Source organism: Thamnophis sirtalis, unplaced genomic scaffold (genome assembly GCF_051295495.1).
Source record: "Thamnophis sirtalis isolate CommonGarterSnake01/CBP01778 unplaced genomic scaffold, rThaSir2_p1.2 scaffold_4, whole genome shotgun sequence".
NCBI lineage: Eukaryota > Metazoa > Chordata > Lepidosauria > Squamata > Natricidae > Thamnophis > Thamnophis sirtalis.
This window is the reverse complement of record NW_028261384.1, coordinates 4,374,171-4,393,397: the sequence shown is the minus strand read 5'-3', so window position 1 is coordinate 4,393,397 and position 19,227 is coordinate 4,374,171. Positions and strand designations below refer to the sequence as shown.

Here is a 19,227-nt window from a genome sequence, read left to right as displayed (position 1 = left end):
TCTTCAACATTGCAGAGATTTTTTTGAGCCCTGCTATTGAAACACGTTTCCTCTAGTTGCAGAGGGAACAGATCACATGCAGTTCTATGAAACTATGGTGTTAAGGATTCCTTTGGTACAAGCATCGACTAACCACAGTTAAGAGAGAACTTACATCTCGGTGAATGTTTCCATGAAATAAGAGCACTAAGGAAGTTCAAATTTTCTTTGTGAAAAGACAATATGCCTTGTGCTTTTTTTGTTTTTTAACTGTGTAGATCAGTGATTCTCAATCCTGGCGCCTTTTAAGATGTGTGGGCTTCAAACCCCAGAATTCCTCAGCCAGCCACGGTGAATTCTGGCAGCTGAAGCCCACATATCTTAGCTTTGCCAAAGTTGAGAAAACTAGTGTAGATACTTCATTAATGTTAAACAACTGGCAATAAATTAAGAACAATTCCAAAGCATTTTCTCCAGGAATCCATAGGCTAAGAATCACCAGCATGCAGTAGTTGGGTTTGATCAGAAAACACAGAATCCTCTACGCCAAAAAACCCTTTTCTTTGATTTGGACAGCGAAACCACTTGTAATTAAGCTAATCATGTGGCGTGTTCTGGTGCTCTCTTAAGATTGGTAGTTTTCTGGTAGACGTTTCATGACCCAACTCAGTAACATCATGAATGCTAGAAGCTAGAAGCCCATTCCTTTCTAGCACTGATGTTACCTAGTTGGGTCACAAAATGTCTCCACTAAGCTCAGAGAGCACCAGGGACCCCACAATTCAAACCTGATTTACAAATGTTCTATCGATAATTAAATTATGATTTGTTTCTTAAGCTAATTCTCAACTACAAACCACAGCCATCCACAAAACGAGAACGCCACATACATCTCTTTCAGTTTCATTGCAGAAAAATCTCATTTTACAACATGCTGTTCTGACTGATGATTACAGAAACGATTGGCAGCTTTAACCGGATTTTATTTGACACCGTAACTGTACAGTACCAGGACCATTGTACTTACCCAGTCCAAAATCTTAGAAGAAAAGAACCAAAATCCTTTACAATACAGATTGGCAGAAGAGAAGAATAATTGCTGTTGTATCCTATGATTATACTTTTATTTAGAATGTAATTTTGTACAAAGCAGCTCATTTAGAAAAGGTTTTTTCTCTTCTATCTAAGTATGTTCAGGACATATTTGGAACCAACCTAACAGAAAATCTGTTTGGTATCTGATTTATAATCCAACACTTTTAAAACATGCCCCAAATAATTGAGAAGACACATACAAACCTCCAAAAGGGCAGGGAAAGGGAAGGAGCACCTGAGTTGAAAGACAAGTAGGTGACATCCCAAGGACGCCTTGTTCCAAACCGAAGGCCATCTTGGGCCTCTCAAACTATTTTGGGTTCACCTCCAAAGCTACACGGACCCAGCCACAAATTCATTAACAACCGACCAGAGATTTATTAGGAAGGGTGCAGGGGAACAGTTTGAATTTGTGTTGAGCTTTTGTGTCTTACCTTTTCATTTTGCAAAAGATCACATTCTCTATAAACAAAAGAATATGTTGACAGTTTTAGGCAGGAAGACAGGAGTTGGCATGAATCAAGTTGGCTAGCCTCCATGCTGAAGTCAAGTTTTAACCACTACAATTGCCGCCATAAACGTTGACTGTTAACGCTAACATTTAAAGTCTTAAGAATTTTAAAACTCTCATGCACACAGAGAATATCCATGCAATATTATACTTTCATGCAAGAGGAGCTATATAAACCTGGTTATGAAAAGCTGAAATTGGAATTTGCAAAGCTGAAGCCACCGAGGTTTAAAATAACTGCTTGAAGCTTACCTTTAAAGTATCCTCCATAAATAGATTCGCCCCCTTTTCCATTACCTAGCATTAAGAAGGTAGAATGTTAAATCCCGGAAAATGCCACTAAATAATTTAATTAGTCACCTAGCAGGTTTACCAGTATGAAATTGACAGTGATATCTGTGAGATTCCTAATTTTAAAATACAGGTAAGTTGCAATTACAGGTAGTCCTTGACTTACGACCACAATTGAGCCCAAGGTTTCTGTCACTAAGCAAGACAGTTAAGTGAGTTTTGCCCTTTTTACGTTTCTTTCCACAGTTGTTATATGAGTCACTGCAGTTGATAAGTTACCATCACATTTGTTAACTGAATCTGGCTTCTGTAGTGACTCTGCTTTTCAGAAGGTTGCAAAAGGTGATCACATAACGGTTGCAATTATGAAACTGCAACAGTCATAAATATGAGTCGGTTGCCAAGCATCCGAGTTCTGATCACGTGACCACCAGGATGCTGCAATGGTCATGTGAAAAATGGTCGAAAGTCATTTTTACAGTGCTGTTGTAACTTTGAACCATCACTAAACAAACTGTTGTAACTCAAGGACTACCTGTAGCACTAAATAATTTAACTAGTCACATAGTATGTTTACCAGAGAGGAATTGGCAGCTGAGGACTACATGTATACTTAAAACTCTATTATTCTTCTGCGCTATTTCATAAATAAACATATACCAATTTATGTTTAAAATACTCAATTGCCTATCTACAGCAAGATGGAATAATTACATTTATTTATTTTTTTACCTTTCTTGCCACAGTTGTTAAGTGAATTGCTGCAGTTGTTACGTTAGCAGCACAGTTGTTAAATGGATCTGGCTTCCCCATTGACTTTGCTTGTCAGGCAGTTGCAAAAGGAAATTAAATGACACTGCAACCGTCATAAATATGAGCCAGCTACCAAGCGGTGAAAATTTTAGTCATGTGACCATGGGGATGCCGCAATTGTTTTGTGAAAAACGGTCATAAATCACTTTATTCAGCGCCATTGTTAACTTCAAATGGCCACTAAATGAATGGTTGTAATTCAAGTACTACTGTAGTCCAAAAAATGTGACCATTTTGTGGGATTGATTAACTGCATTAAGCAAGACCATCTGTTACTTATGAAGGGATTTCCCCAAGTGCATCTCCAGTGCTGTTTATTGAAATTCCACTGTTCCCTATTAAGTTTGAGATAGGCCTAATTGGATCCTCCCTACAAATAACACTAACTTTGGCACATGTGCAAACAGCACAGGGAAACCACAATTCCTGAGAGATTAAACAAATGTCTCCCTGACACAAAACAGCTTCTGTGAAGATGCCAAATCCAACTCCTCATCTTATCTCTAAGAGATTGCACTAATAGGGAGTTAAAAAACAACTTCTGTGAAGATGCCTAATTTGGTCCGACAGAAAAAAAATAAGCTGTTATTTTTAGAACAGGCTGGGAAAGCAACACTTAAGTTTCTCTTCTCAAAACCTTTTTTCCCCTCCCTCTTCACAGCTTATAGCTGTTTCCTTTGAGGATTTGATCTCACATCGAGTTTTAGCATTAGGGACCTTCTCTTTACATTTAATTAAGACCTGCACAGGGGATGTGTACATTTTGTAGTGCAGTGACTAAACTAAGCATTTACAAGGGTATGGGATTCACTGGGGTGGGAAGGGACCCCAAGGAGCAGGAAGCAGGGCACGGGGTGCTTCAGGGGCTGGGGGAGGTCAGGGCCAGGGTCTGTGCTGCATTTAATGACCCACATGTTTAATGACTGGATTGGGGAAAGCAGGATGGGGGAGTCGCAAGCGAGGTGATCATGTGGGGTGTTCCACTTAATGGCCATCAAGACTTGCAACCGTAAAGAGCAACAACAATAATAATATTCAGGATAAATTTTAGAGTCAGACAAGGATATGATTTTACCTTATACAAAACTCTAATTAGAATGTCTTTTAAGAAAAGCTAATGGTTTAATTCCAGATATAATGTAATCTATTCTTAAAGTTGCCATTCTTATAATATAATATGAGAGCTAACAGCATATCCAAGATATTTATTTTTTTGTTGAAAAGAAAAAAAGGAACATTTATTGTAGATATTTAAATATATACAAACGTTTCATAATTTTTTCCACGCAACTTTGGGCAATCCTTTAATTACAATGGAAACCTCTCCTCCAACTTGGGGTGATGGATTAAAGTAAGGTCGTTTCATTTACCTTCGCTAAAGTCTCCGCCTTGAATTATGAAGCTTTTAACCACGCGATGGAAAGTTGAGCCTTTGTAGCAAAGCTTTTTTCCAGTTGTTTTCCCAATTCCCTTTTCACCTATGAGGGGGAAATATATGTAAGCTCTCAGCGGTGTTACAAGACATGATGTCAAAGAGAGGCGAACGAGTCAGATATTGCAACTTGGTCTCATGTCATTTAATGCCACAAGTGTGTCCAGTTGTATGTACTGCACATAGCTGGACAAACATGACTTCTAAATAACCAACTACATTCGGCAGAGCTTCTGTTCCAAATGGAAGACACTACTACCAGGAGCTAAACACAGAGGGAAGACATTTTTGACTGCCGATTAAGACTTCATTAAAGTAGCAGGATGAAAGTATTTGGAGATTCTCAGTCATCCAAGTCATGGTTGTCCCAAAGATGATTTTCAAGAGGCAACTGGACTTTCCAGTTTTTCCTTGAAGACGTTTCACTTCCCATCCAAGAAGCTTCTTCAATTCTGACTGAATGGCGGAGAATGGGAGGATTTATATTCCCTGTAGTCATCTGGTCCTTACAGAGTAAATGAGGCTTTCAGCAGTTCCAAGAAGGTTCCACACCATTTGCACTATTCAGGTGACCACAAGGGCACAGATAAATCCCCAAATAACCTCAACAGCTCTCTAATGACCAGATGACTATGAGGAATACAAATTCTTCCATTCTCTACCATTCAGTCAGAACTGAAGAAGCTTCTTGGATGAGAAGTGAAATATCTTCAAGGAAAAATAAAGTCCAGTCGCCTTTCGAAAAAGCACCTTTGGGATAGCAGGATAAAGTATTGTCCAGAGATAAGACTACATGTGTTCACCGTTATCAAGTCATAGTTGGATGCTTTGGCAATGCGTTTTTTCCTGGCATGGGGATCTTACAATATAGAAACATTCAGTACAGAGAAATGTGCTTGGAGCTGCCTTGAATAGTGAAATATATTTGATATCACCTGCATTGACAAAATCACCATTGGTCAATTGCAAAAGGCAGCTTTACTTGGAACAGCTGACATCCTGCGACAATACCTTTAACACCATCAAACATCCACATCTGCCTATCCTGGGTCCTTGGGAAGGACTCGATAGGTGGACAAAAAGGCCCAATCCAGTCTGAACGTCTGGCTGACTGTGCGACGAACAACAACAACAATGGTTAAAAAGGATACAGGTAGTCTTTGACTCGGGACCACAACTTGGACCTGAAATTCTGTTGCTAAGCAACGCTTAGTGTTAAGTGAGCTGCACCCAATTTTTGCCAAGTTGTTAAGCAAATCACTGCAGTTGTTAAGTAAATCACACATCATTAAATGAGTCTGGCTTCCCTATGGACTTTGTCAGAAGCCAGCTGGCAAGGTTGCAAATGGCGACCACGTGACCTCGGGACACTGCAACCATTATAAATATATGCTGGTTGCCAAGTGCCTAAATTTTGAACAAGTGACAAGGGGCAACGTTGTGCCAATTGTTAAGTGCAAAAACTAGTTGTTAAATGCAGTTTTTTCAGTGCCGTTGTAACTTTGAATAGCCACTAAATGTATGGTTGCAAGTCAAGGACTTCCAGTATGGAATCAGGACCACATAAACAACCTAGATTTTCCTACTAGCCTCCCACCTCTTTAAAGTTTAATGTCACTGATAAGAAGTTGGTCAACCAGATTAAGTTATTATTAATCATATTTTCTCACTGGCTGGTTGCTTTTCTTTATGACTGGGCTGGAAAAAAAAGATAGCCATAATGCAGATGGGATGTTGACATTTCTGGGAGCAGATGAAATTCCAGGCTCCCTTGAAGGGAAAAGGCTACTAACACCCAATACTGCAGTGCAGCTCAACTCTGTAATTTTCAGAGATACCCTATATCAAATATAATAACATTTAGGTATAATTAAGTAACATTTAGACATTCCATTTTTATCCCTTTGTTTTAGCCAGCTCAATGAAGGAGTATAGGAAATCCTCAACTTACAACTATAATTGAGCCCAACATTTCAGTTGCTAAGTGAGACAGCTGTTAAGTGGGTTTTGCCCCCTTTTACCATCTTTTTTACCAACTGTTGTTAAGTGAATCACTGCGGTTGTTAAATCCGCCACATAGTTATTAAGTGAATCTGGCCTCCTTGTTGACTTTGCTTGTTGGAAGGCAGCAAAGGGGATTACGTGACCCAATACAAATATAAATCAGTTGCCATGCATTTCAATTTGGATCATGTGACCATGGGGATGCTGCAAAATGATCATGTCACATTTTTCAATGAAGTTGTCACTAAATGCCCCGTTGTAAGTCAAAGACTATCTGTATACAGTCCACTTTTGTAGCAGGCTTCAGTCCATTCCTAACAGACATTTCCAAAACAGAGATCCTGCAATAAACATTTTATGCTCTAAGGGAAATTCACATTTGTTACTCTATAGGAACAGACTAATAATTTGAAAAAAGGATTCTGTGTGTTGCAGGGTTTTTTTTTAATCTGCTAAACACAATTTCTGGCAGTCATTTATGCCTGACCTTGTGTTTATTTTCCAAGTGGCTCCAAAGATAATTGCAATAAAATTATAATTATTCACAACATTTAACAAGACGTACCTGTGCATAGACAAAGGAAGTTTTTGCAAGTCCTTGGACATACATCAGAAAAAAGCTGAAATATGATACGACCAACTGGAATATAAATTAAAGTTTAATTAAATTCTATTTTTACACAGCCAACTAAAGCCTTTTGCAGCTTTTTAAGATTAACTTATCATGGATTTAAACTATGCTGTGGAAATTAAACTGTTTTCTCATATTTCCATTTAAATGAACCTTCAACTTTATCTGGTTGCCCTTCCTCAAACCCACATCTGTCTTACAGAAACTGCAACCATCTCACATTCTGTTTTACAGTAGAGAGAGGAAAAAACAAGTGAAAGCCACAGCCAGAGTACTTAGAAATGCTTAGTGATCACTTTCATTTTCCACAAATGACCAGGTTAAGTATTTTTATGTGCTTTAATTATAATCCTAGTCCAAAAATAACAATTTTATAACACGTCGGAGCAAGTAAGTTGCAGTGAGAATTTCTAGAACAACAACAAAATAGGAATCTTGGTTAGTACCTATTTTCAAATCCCTACACATATGGTTAAGTATGTATGTGACTTATACACGTGCACAAACACAAAATATGTTCAAAAACTGGTCATAATTCACTTTTCTCAGTGCCATTATAATTTGAAGAATAATTAAATGAATGGTTGTTAAGTCGAGCATTACTTGTAAAGTGACAACTTGGTCTTTCAACAGCAGGCATTCAGTACAATACAGTATCTATCTGTCTTTATTATTTTTATAAATAACTCGGCAGTAAATATACCTTATACCAGACCAAATATTGCTTCTATTGTCTATTGTTTTGTTTCTGTTTTTTTTTTTGTATAAGATCCTTCTAGTCACTGTGTGGGATGAAAAGCTATTTTTTAAGTTATTCCCATCCTTTCAACTAAAAGGAGTAAGGTATACACTGTTATACAAATAAGCATATTTTCATGTCAGTTATCTAAATGCAAGTGATACATTTCTGTTTTGTAAATGTGTTTTATATATTCATTTGTTTAATGTGTGAAACACATTTACCAAATAGAAAAAGTATCATTTGTGTTGCATAACTGACATGAGAATATGCTTCTTTGTATAACAATGTAATTACTTTACACCTTTTAGCTGAAAGTATAGGAACCAAAATGTTTAGAATACAAAAATAATCTGGACTCATTTTAATTCTTTCTAAACTGTTTTCCTCCACTTAAATATTCAAAGCAGTTTGATATATGAAAATTAAAAGCACTTTTATTCCTAAAAACTGACTATAAACCTGAAAGTAACACATCAAGAAATTATCCAGTGACTCCAGAATAGAAATAGTAAAAGTAGGACAAGGGGTTTTTTGACAGCAGAGCTTTCCAAAGTTAGAAACACTTGGACACATCTCACGTCCTACGTATTAAAGTGTTTGGAACTGGAATAAAGACAGAAAGATGGTTTCATCCTTCCATCCAATTCTAATTTTTTAAGAAAGCTTTATTATCAGAAAATGTATTTAATGTTACTTTTTTCCTAGTTATGGGATATGAGGTTGATCTGGCTGCAACCGCTGTCACCTCATTTACTTCCAGGCTTCATCTGGCTGATCTCACTTATTTATACAATAATAATAATAACAGTAATGAATTATTATTATTATTAATAATAATAATAATAATACATCAACAAATTGCAGCTTCCTGCAATAACACCAGCGGAACTGCAAAAAACTATGTTACTCAGAATATCTTATACTTTAAGAAGGCACTTGGTTGATACCTAGGACGCCAGAAGCAACCTGTATCAACCATTAGCACCAGTCACTGGTATTTGTAATGAATTTTTGAATATTCAGTTGGCTGAATTTCATGTTTAATGAATAAAGTACATAATAATAATAGTAGTAATAATAATAATAATAATAATAATAATAATAATAATAATAATAAATTAAATCAACATTTTGTTGTGCCATTGCTGTGTATTATGCAATCAATTCCAGTTCATTTGTCGATACAACAAAAAGAGACCATACAAGCACATATGTCATCATGATAAAAGAGAGAATAGAGCTAGAAAGGAATTTGGGGATCTCCTAGTCCAATTCTCTTCTCAAGCAGGACATTCTATTCCATTGGTTAATTATTCCGTTAGGAAATGTCTCCTTAGTTCTAGGTTTCTGCACTCCTTAATTGATTTCCATCCATTGTTTCTTGTTTTGCCTTCTGGTGCTTTGGAGAATAGGTTGATCTCTCTTTATTATGGCAGCCCTTCAATATTGAACACTGCTATCATGTCACCCCTAGTCCTTCTTTTCACTTTGCATTGCTACTCAGAAATACTACTTGACCTTTATAAAAATGGCACATAACCATTAAAATTCAAGTGCAGACAAGCATGAGCTCTAAGGTATCACAAAACCAATATTCTTTTTAGAAAAAGAGAGAGACTGATATAGCCTCAGATCTTACCTGGTTCTCGATTAATTTCGATATCAAAGAAGCACTGGGGACGATCCTGTGCTCCCATGGTAGCAAGATGTCCTAATGCCCACTTCTTCACCACCTTCAGGGAAACAGAAGTATATCAAAATCCAATATTGCATTGAATCTTACAGGCCTACAGAAGACTATTTATATGAAAAAAAAATGTCCCACCCAGATCATAAAGCAGCCAATAAAATTGAATGCCAAGAATTCACGTGATTCAAAAAGAACTATAATTGCTATTGACATTGAGGATTTACTACAGGTAGTCCTGGACGTATATGACAGACCTGGACTAACTTTATTTTCACTTTGAATGTGCACTAATCGGCATACATTAAAATGAAATTTTGTTGCTTACAGCTCTCAAAGGGTCTCCACCTCCAATATACACGACATAAACATGACAAAATAAATAAATACAAAATTATGCAACAAAAATTAGAGAACAAAGCTGCTAACAGAATTTGCAAGAAATACTTTGAAACCTCCTCCCAGAGGGGAGCAACAGAAACAGACCGTGAAGTGAGTGTCTGGGGTCTCTAACAATGCTCTGAGTTCTAAACATATAGCACTTGTTAAGCAGTCTCCCGAATGACAGGAAGCAAACTTCCTATAATCTTCTCAGCTGTCCTCACCACTCTCTATATGGACCTTCTAGTTGAGGCTCTTGTCGTCCACAAACCAAACAGGGATGTAGTTTGTTAAAACACTCTGAACTGTGCCTCTGTAAAAAGTGGCCAGAACAGAAGGAGAAAGATGCACAATTGAGTCCAAAATTTCTGCTGCTAAGTGAGACCATTTTGCCCCATTTCACGACTTTTCTTGCTGCAGTTTTTAAAGTTAGTAACACAGCTGTCAAGTGAATATGGCTTCCATACGGCAGAACATGACCATGACAGACTGCAACCATCATGAATAGGAGTCAGTTGTCAAGAGTATGGATTTGGGTCACGTGGCCCTGGGGATGCTGCAATGGTCATCAGGTGTGGAAAAATGGTCACAAGTCCCTTTTTTCAGTGCCTTTTGTAACTTGGAATGGTCACTAAATGAATTTTTGTAAGTCATGGGTTACCTGTACAGTGTCTCTGGGCTACTTACAATATAACACGAAGCATTAGAAGTGCCAGAAAACTATTAAAATTTTAAAAATTGAATAGAAAATTACATTTCATATCATCTCCAAAGGAACTGAATAGGAACAAATACATTTATAAAACGTTTGCATGTCTGTGTTTGTGTGTCTGTCTATACACAATCACATGCATATTTTATAAATGCAGTATACATTTATTGCACATATCATAATGCATATGTTTTGTATGCATCATTTGTAATAGTAATCAGCAGCTGCCCATTCATTATGATGTCTGCAGCTAAAGTTAAGTATTTCCTCCCCATTCCAATAGGTTACAAGAAAGAGCCTCGGTTGCATGTTAAAATATTGTGCATTTCCGCCCTATTTCTTATTTATTTCTTTAAATAAAAAGACGATAATTGAAATATTCATTCAAAGTGAATGAAAATTATTCCTTTGTATTTTATTTAAAGGGAAAAGTAAAAGATTTTTGGCAAGCGAAGGGAGGTGTAAACCGTCCATTTCTCCGAGACAAGGAGGGCTGGGAATGATGGGTATTGGAGCTCTTTTATCCTTGTGAGGAGATGGAAGAGGGAAGCTGAGTCTCCTGAAAAAGAGTTCTTTTTCGGGAAGAGGGAGAGAGACATTCCTTTGAGGAATACGTGAAGAAAAGGGAAAAAAAAAAACACTCGGCTACCACAAGCAATGGACCCGCTCCTTCGAGAGGACTAGCGCCTTTTCGGTCAAGGGGGTAGAAGCTCTTGGAGAAACCCGGCCGGAGAAGGTCGTTACCTGGCCGCGCCGGAGCTACTCGGTCCGTTCTCCGACAACGCCCGTTTCCAGCCAGTCCGGCTCGCGGCCAAGCCCCTCGGCGCGAAGAAGGTATAAGAGCCCCTCAGGTTGTAGCGCCATTAACGGAAATCTGAGGGGACGACGAAGGGCGGGGGCGCGGCGCGCGACTACGCACGCGCACTCCCTGTTAAGGCTACGCCCTCGGGATTTCCTCTCCCATCCCATTGGCCTTTTTCGAACAGCCACGCCCTCGGCGCGCGAGGAACGCCGCCTCCTCGCATTCGTCCCCTTCTTGCCGGGCCACGCCCACCGCGCTTCCCCCCCCCCCTTTACTTTAAATCGCCGAAAGAGGGCGGGACGCCCAACCCGCGCGCCTCGCTCCCTCTTTCCCTTCCCGTGAGCGAGCGCAGCCCCGCCCAAAGCTTCGAGGGGTGGAGTCCAAACCGAACCAGCAACAACAACAGAAAGAAAAGGAAAAGGAAAGAAAAAAAAAGGGTCTGGCCGATTTGAAGTCTCGCGAGATCGCCTTGCTTCCCCCCCGCCCCTCCTCGAGGCAGCCCTCCTGCTTTGAAGATGTGGCAGTTGGCCTCTGTCCGTGAAGGGAGAAGGATGTCGGCGTTGCTCGGGCTCGCCTTTAAAATAACAGTTTAAAATATTTAATTTAACCTTTAGACTATCCCTCCCGTAGATCAAAACCTTAATAAAATAAGACGTGTTACGTTGCAGGCTATTATTGGCTGCTGCTTCATTTTTGCCTTCAAATAGGGTATTCTTAATGGGGTATTTCTTTAGAGTCAGCTGCTTCCTCCCAGAATGAAATGCGAATTATGCAAAAAGTCATAAAATCGGAGCAAAAACAATCCAACAATAGGAAGAAGCTTGATGCCTTACAGAATTTACTTTCATTTTCCCGGGGGGGGGGGGTTGGGGGTGTTGGACCTACTTTCGAACTTCCTCTTTCAATAGACAGCCCTCGACTTATAACAGCTGGTTCATTTAGCGTCCATTCAAAGTAACAGCACCGCTGAAAAAAGTGACTTATATTGTTTCCCACACGACTTTTGCAGCAGTCAAGTGATGAAAATTCAAGAGGCTTGGCAATTGATTCATACTTATGTGACGGCTGTAATGTCCTGAGGTCACATGATCCTTTTGGGGGACCTTGTGACGAGCAAAGTCAATGGAGAAGCCGGATTCACTGAACAACTAATTTACCAACTGCAACTGGCAAACGGAGCCTATCGTCTTTAAAGAAACTACAGAAGACATGCTAGAAACCTGTCTTGACCAGAATTTGCTGATAATTACTCTAGTCCAGTGTTTCTCAACCTTGTCAACTTGAAGATGTCTGGACTTCAACTCCAAGCTGGCTGGGGAATTCTGGGAGTTGAAGTCCAGACATCTTCAAGTTGACAAGGTTGAGAAACACTGCTCTAGTCTAAAGACAACCTCTAAGGACGGTGATGGTGAATCTTTTCAGCACCAAGTGCCCAAACTAGAACAGGTGTGCATGCACGTGTGTGTGTGTGTGTGCGCGCGCGCGCACTGGAAACATCAAGACCAGTTGGCTGGCCTACGCATGGCCGTTTTTGGGACCGTTTTTGGATTGTTTTCAGGCCATTTTTCTGTCCCCAAAACAGCCTTAAAATGGCCTGGTTTTCATCCATTTTTAGGGCCATTTTCCAGCGCTCTAGTGCCCGCAAAGACCAGCTCACACCAGAAACCAGAAGAGCAGTGGGCGACGGCACGTGCCCACAGAGAGGGCTCTGTGTACCACCTCTGGCATGCGTGCCATAGAATCGCCATCACGGCGCTAGGAAATGGGAGCCGAGGTGGCGCAGTGGTTAAATGCAGCACTGCAGGCTACTTTAGCTGACTGCAGTTCTGCAGTTCAGCGGTTCTAATCTCATCGGCTCAGGGTTGACTCATCCTTCCATCCTTCCGAGGTGGGTGAAATGAGGACCCGGATTGTTGTTGGGGGTGATATGCTGACTCTGTAAACCGCTTAGAGAGGGCAGTATATAAGTCTAACTGCTATTGCTATTGCTAAATAGGACCATAAAAGGCAGGTGGCATTTTTAGTTGCAAAGTCATGTCCCGCCTATCGTGAGGCAGGTAGCTTCCCACAAACAAAATCAACAGGGAGAATCTGGATTCAGTTAACAACGCTATGATTCCTTTATCAATGGCTTAACGACTCCAGCAAAACAATGCATAAAATTCTGGCATCCTTCTGTGGTTTGTAAGCCGAGGATTACCTGCACAGGTAGTCCTCGATTTATGACCACAAGTGAGCTCCAAATGTCTGTTGCTGGGCGAGACAGTTCTTAAGTGAGTCTCGCCCTATTTTACATCCTTTTCCCCCACTGTTGTTAAGTGAATCACTGCCATCAATATGTAAGTAACACATTTGTAAAGTGAATCTGGTTTCCGCATTGACTTTGGTTGTCAGAAGGTCGCAAAAGGGGATCACGTGACCGCAGGACGTTGCAAGTTGCAACTGTCATAAATAGGAGTAGGTTACAGTGTCTGAACGTTGATCATGTGACCATGGGGATGCTGCAATGGTCGTAAGTGTGAAAACCAGTCATAGGTCCTTTTTTCACTGCTGTTGTAACTTCTAATGGGCAGTAAACAAATGGTTGTTAAGTCAAGGATTATTCGTATAGTAACTGTATTTTGGGGGGGAAATAAAGGGCAAAAATGAAAGAGGTTTGTTAAGGATAAAAAAACATTCATTGTTTATATTGATAACTTTACTTGAAGATTCAAAAGCAAAGCCAAAACAATCAATCTATGATTTGAAAGGTCCCCTTTCTGAAATAACAAATTGTCTTTTATAATGAAGGGTAGATGACCAGTGTATTCATGGTAGAGATTTACATTGGCCCAGATCCAGTCGTCATAATGCTGTCCACTGTGAAGTTCATATGTACATACAGCTTTTTAAATGTCATTTTTAATGAGGTAACAGAATAACAGAATACTAGAGTTGGAAGGGACCTTAGAGGTCTTCTACTCCAACCCCCTGCTCAGCCAGGAAGGCCCATCAGACAAATGGCTGCCCAATCTCTTCTTAAAAACTTCCAGTGTTGGAACATTCGCAACTTCTGCAGGCACGTTGTTCCACTGATAAATTGTTATGAAAATAATTTGTGCAAGAAAACAACCAGGCTCAGATACCACCAAGACCCTCACAGCCCCTTCCTCCCCCCTCTCCACCTTCCAATGTTGGAGCATTTACAACTTCTGGAGGCAAATTGTTCCACTGATTAAATGTTCTAACTGTCAGGAAATTTCTCACTAGTTCTAAGTTGCTTCTCTCCTTGATTAGTTTCCACCCATTGCTTTGCAGGACCCACCCATCTCCCAGAAAAATGAAATATCCTGGGAAATATTGAAAAGGAAGAAAGATATTTTAAAAGACAGAATAGCTGCCTGTAGCTTCCTGCCCATCCCCCTTTGTCAATGAGCCATTAAAGCCTGAGCTAGTCCACTTTAAATAATAAAGAGTTCTCCCCTTCAGATCCAGAGTGATGGGATTAAGCCATGGTAACATTGGCCCTTTACCCAACTCACCACATGGCATCTGAGAACTCAACCAAACCTGGATTCAAAACGCAGCCTAGAGAGTTGCCCCTGCATGGGCCCATGGGAGTCTGACAACCAATCAGAATGCAAGCTCAAGACCAAAGGCCAGAAAGGGCATAAAACCAGGATCTCAGCTTCCCTTCTCTTCTCCACCAACATTGAAGCATGTGATCACCTTTTCTGTTCAGGACTCAAGCCACATGGTCCTGTCCTCCATTAAACCATCTTTCCAAGCAGCCTCCATGTCTCCAGTGTCTTTTTCCCCACTTGGAGCTGAACCCAGAAGGACATTTCTTTCATCAGCTTCTTGTTCTGCCCTCAGGTGCTTTGGAGACTAGTTTGACACTCCCTCTTCTTTGTGGCAACCCCTGAGATATTGGGAGACTGCTATCATGTCTCCCCTAATCCTTCTTTTCATTAAACTAGACATAGCCAGTTCCTGCAACCGTTTTAGTCTCCAGTCCCCTAATCCTCTTTGTTGCTCTTCTCTGCACTCTTTCTAGAGTCTCCACATCTTTTCTACATTGTGGTGACCAAAACTGGATGCAGGATTCCAAGTGTGGCCTTTCCAAGGCCTTATAAAGTGGTATTAACCCTTCACGTGATCTTGATTCTCTCCCTCTGTTTATGCAGCCTAGAACTGGGTTGGCTTTTTTGGCAGCTGCTGCACACGGCTGGCTCCTATTTAAATGGTTGTCCACTAGGACTCCAAGATCCCTCTCACAGTTACTACTAGGTACCACCTATACCTGGGATGGCAAACCTATCGCATGCTTGCCACCAGAGTCATTTGTCAGGGCAGGTGAGGCGTTGCCATGTCAGCTGAATTCAGCCTTTTTTAAAGCCATTTTTCGCCCTCCCAAGGCCATGAGAGCTCTAAGTACCTCCACCTGCGTCCTGGATCCGTGTCCCTCATGGCTGGTTACTAACTGCAGTGAGGTGACACGAGGCTGGATCCAGGCGGTTGTAACCGCCTCCCTTCGGGAGGGGAACTTCCCCGCCACACTGAAAGCGGCGGTGGTGAGACCCCTCCTGAAGAAACCATCTTTGGATCCAGCTGTTCTTAATAGCTATCGTCCAGTCTCCAACCTTCCCTTTCTGGGGAAGGTTGTTGAGAAGGTGGTGGCCTTCCAGCTCCAACGGTCCTTGGAAGAAGCAAACTACCTAGACCCCTTCCAGTCAGGCTTCAGGCCCGGTTACAGCACAGAAACCGCTTTGGTCGCATTGATGGATGATCTCTGGAGAGCCAGAGATGAAGGACGTTCCTCCATCCTGGTCCTCCTTGACCTCTCAGCGGCTTTCGATACCATCGACCATGGTATCCTTCTGCGACGACTGCGGGAGGTGGGAGTGGGAGGCACCGTGTTACGGTGGTTCTCCTCCTACCTCTCGGACAGGTCACAGTCGGTGTTAGTGGGGGGGCAGAGATCGTCCCCTAGGCCCCTAAATTATGGGGTGCCTCAGGGCTCGGTCTTATCCCCCCTACTATTCAACATCTACATGAAACCGCTGGGAGAGATCATCCGCAGGCACGGGATTAGATACCATCAATATGCGGACGATACTCAATTGTATCTGTCCGCCCCGTGCCAACTCAATGAAGCGGTAGACGTGATGAGCCGGGGCCTTGAGGCCGTTATGGACTGGATGAGGGTTAACAAGCTTGTGCTCAACCCAGAAAAGACCGAGTGGCTGTTGTGTTTTCCTCCCAAAGATTTGGCTACTATTCCACCAATCAGGCTGGGGGGGTCAAATTTTATACCCCTCAGAGAGGGTTCGCAACTTGGGAGTCCTCCTGGATCCACAGCTATCATTTGACCACCACTTAACGGCTGTGACCAGGGGGGCATTCGCCCAGGTTCGCCTGGTGCGCCAGTTGCGACCCTACCTGAATCGGGAGGCTCTCACAACAGTCACTCGGGCCCTTGTGACCTCTAGGCTGGAATACTGCAATGTGCTCTACATGGGGCTGCCCTTGAGGAGCATCCGGCGACTTCAGCTAGTGCAGAATGCAGCCGCGCGAGTGATTGCGGGTGCACCCCGATTCACCCGCATAACACCTATCCTCCGCGAGCTGCACTGGCTACCTGTTGATCTCCGGATGCGCTTCAAGGTGCTATTAATCACCCATAAAGCCCTACATGGCGGTGGATCTGGATACTTGAGAGACCGCCTTCTGCCAATTACATCCCTGCGACCGATAAGATCCCATAGATTAGGCCTCCTCCGTATCCCATCGGCCAGCCAGTGTCGGCTGGCAACTACAAGGAGGAGGGCCTTCTCAGCAGTAGCCCCGACCCTTTGGAACGAGCTCCCCGTGGAGATTCGTACCCTCTCCACCGTCCAAGCCTTCCGCATAGCCTTGAAGAACTGGCTCGCCCGTCAGGCCTGGGGATAAGGATAGTTACCCCTCCCGAATGATGAATGTATGTTGCTTGCTATTTTATTACATGTTTCTGTCTTAATGTCTGTATTCCCCCTTCCCAGTTTTGTGTGAGCCGCCCTGAGTCCCCTCAGGGAAAAGGGCGGCCTACAAATACTAATAAAATTCAAATTCAAATTCAAATTTATAGGAACCTGGGGAGGGTGAAAAGAGCCCCCACAGAGGCTTCAGGAGCTTCCCTGAAGCCTCTGGAGCGCAAAAAAACAGCCCTATGGGCAAACAGGAAGTTCAGGAATGGACTTCAGGTTTGCTTGTTTAGTCCTCTGGAGGCTTCGGGGACCTTCAGGAGGCTTCCCTGAAGCCTCCGGAGGGCTTAAACCGATCCTAGGAGCAAACCGGAAGTGAGTTCCGGTTTGCTCGTAGGGTCATTTTTTGCTCTTCGGAGGCTTCAGGGAAGCCTCCTGAAGGTCCCTGAAGCCTCTGGAGGACCTCTGTGGGGCGGGGGAGGTTCTTTTCGCCCTCCCTAGGCTCCTATAAACCCTCTGGAGCCTGGGGAGGGCGAAAAAAGCATGGAAAAATGGGGGGGGCACATTGCATTATGGGTGCGGCATGCCCGCGCACAACCCCCCTGCCCTCCCCCTCTTATGTTACGCGAGCCAAAACAAGATTCGCCATCGCTGACCTGCGCTGTATCTGTGCATTTTGTTTTTCTTGCCTAAATGTAGAACCTGACTTTTTTCACTATTGAATTTCATTTTATTAGATAGTGCCCAATGTTCAAGTTTGTCACAATCCTTCTGTATCTTAAGCCTGTCTTCTGGAGTGTTGGCTATTCCTGCCAGCTTGGTGTCATCTGCAAATTTGATGAGTTCCCCATTTATTCCCTCCTCCAAATCATTGATGAAGATGTTGAAGAGTCCTGGGCCCAAAACAGAGCCTTGGGGTCCCCCACTGCATACTTCCCTCCATGAAGATGCAGCTCCATTGAGGACTACACGTTGAGTGCGGTTGGTCAGCCAATTACGAATCCATCTGGTGATGATGCTGTCTAACCCACAGTTTTCTATTTTATAAAGCAGTAGGTTAAGCTCTACTTTATCAAATGCCTTATTGACGTCCAAGTAAATTATATAATTGGGCCAAAGAAGCCTCTACTAGAAAATTGCACAGTTCAGAGAGCACCAAGGACACCTTGGTTATGTAAATGTTCCTCAAATGCTCATTATTTCTGCCTTGAATTCAGATAGAAGCTTCTGTCTTCTGAAGTGGCCCTGGATAGCAGTCCAGAGTTTGATTTATTTAAGAAAGAAAACAATTTATTTCCAATGAATGCTTTCATATATGTCATTTAACTGCCCGGCTCGAGAACTAGCAACAGTCATAAAAAACAGCACAGTCTGACGAGATTAGAAATGCTAAGTTTAAATGTGTTATCAGATCTGCTATTACTTGCCTAACCTGAAACAAAGGCCTCCTTTTAAGACCAAATGCCAAATAAAGTTCTTAATCCATTGTGCAGAATACCACACAGCATTGCAGAAATCTGCTCCAAGTATTATTATTATTTTTAATATAAAGGCCACATTGTGAACAAATTTCCGGTCCTGAACAGTTGTTCAGTGAATTTTATTTATTTATTGTTTTACGACCTTTCTTGCCAAAGTTAAGGGAATCACTGCTGTTGCTAAGTTAGTAACACGTTCGTTAGTGAAAGTGACTTCCCCATTGACATTGCTTGTCAAAAGGTTGCAAAACGTGACCCCAGGACAGTCATAAATATGTGTCAATTGCCAAGCATCTGAATATTGATCACATGACCAAGGGGATGCTGCAATGGTTGCAAATGTGAAAAATAGTCATAAGTCGCTTTTTCAGCACTGTTGTAAGTTGGAATGGTCAGTAATATTTGAGAGTTCCTGTATTAATTTCAAACTTAAGATGCTTCGGTTTACATATCTCTCCCAGCTTGGGTCTTCACTTGAATAAACTTTATTGAACAATGGTTTCACAAAAGTTTTTATTGCTTTGGGAATCTGGGAAAAATTGACCACTCAAGCCAAATCAGAAGACTCAAATGAAGGATCGGATAATTCTGTTAGAATGGTTCTTGGTGTAAAGGCAAGGATTTATTTAAGTCGAATCCCTGATTTATAATGATATAAAGAAAGTAGCTTCATAAAACCATAAACAACTCTGAAGCTGCATCTCCTAAGAAGATCTAATCCAGTCCT

At 41.7% G+C, this 19,227-nt stretch overlaps 1 protein-coding gene across 4 annotated transcripts in view; it reads right to left on the bottom strand.

The window, feature by feature from the left end:
* Positions 1-11,164, bottom strand: part of NKTR (natural killer cell triggering receptor) — a 44,192-nt gene extending 33,028 nt beyond the window's left edge. For 2 of the 4 annotated variants that reach the window (XM_087712389.1, XM_014061861.2), the window contains exons 1-5: positions 11,023-11,164; positions 9,138-9,231; positions 6,691-6,765; positions 4,060-4,167; positions 1,838-1,882 (exon numbers count right to left, since the gene is read on the bottom strand). In XM_087712389.1, coding sequence (XP_087568515.1) covers positions 1,838-1,882; positions 4,060-4,167; positions 6,691-6,765; positions 9,138-9,195 — 286 coding nt within the window. In that variant the 5' untranslated portion in view covers positions 9,196-9,231; positions 11,023-11,164. Of the gene's footprint in view, positions 1-1,508; positions 1,883-4,059; positions 4,168-6,690; positions 6,766-9,137; positions 9,232-11,022 lie in introns of those variants that run through there. The other 2 variants (XM_087712390.1, XM_087712391.1) reach the window with 2 other exon arrangements.
* Between the last annotated feature and the right edge of the window lie 8,063 nt (positions 11,165-19,227).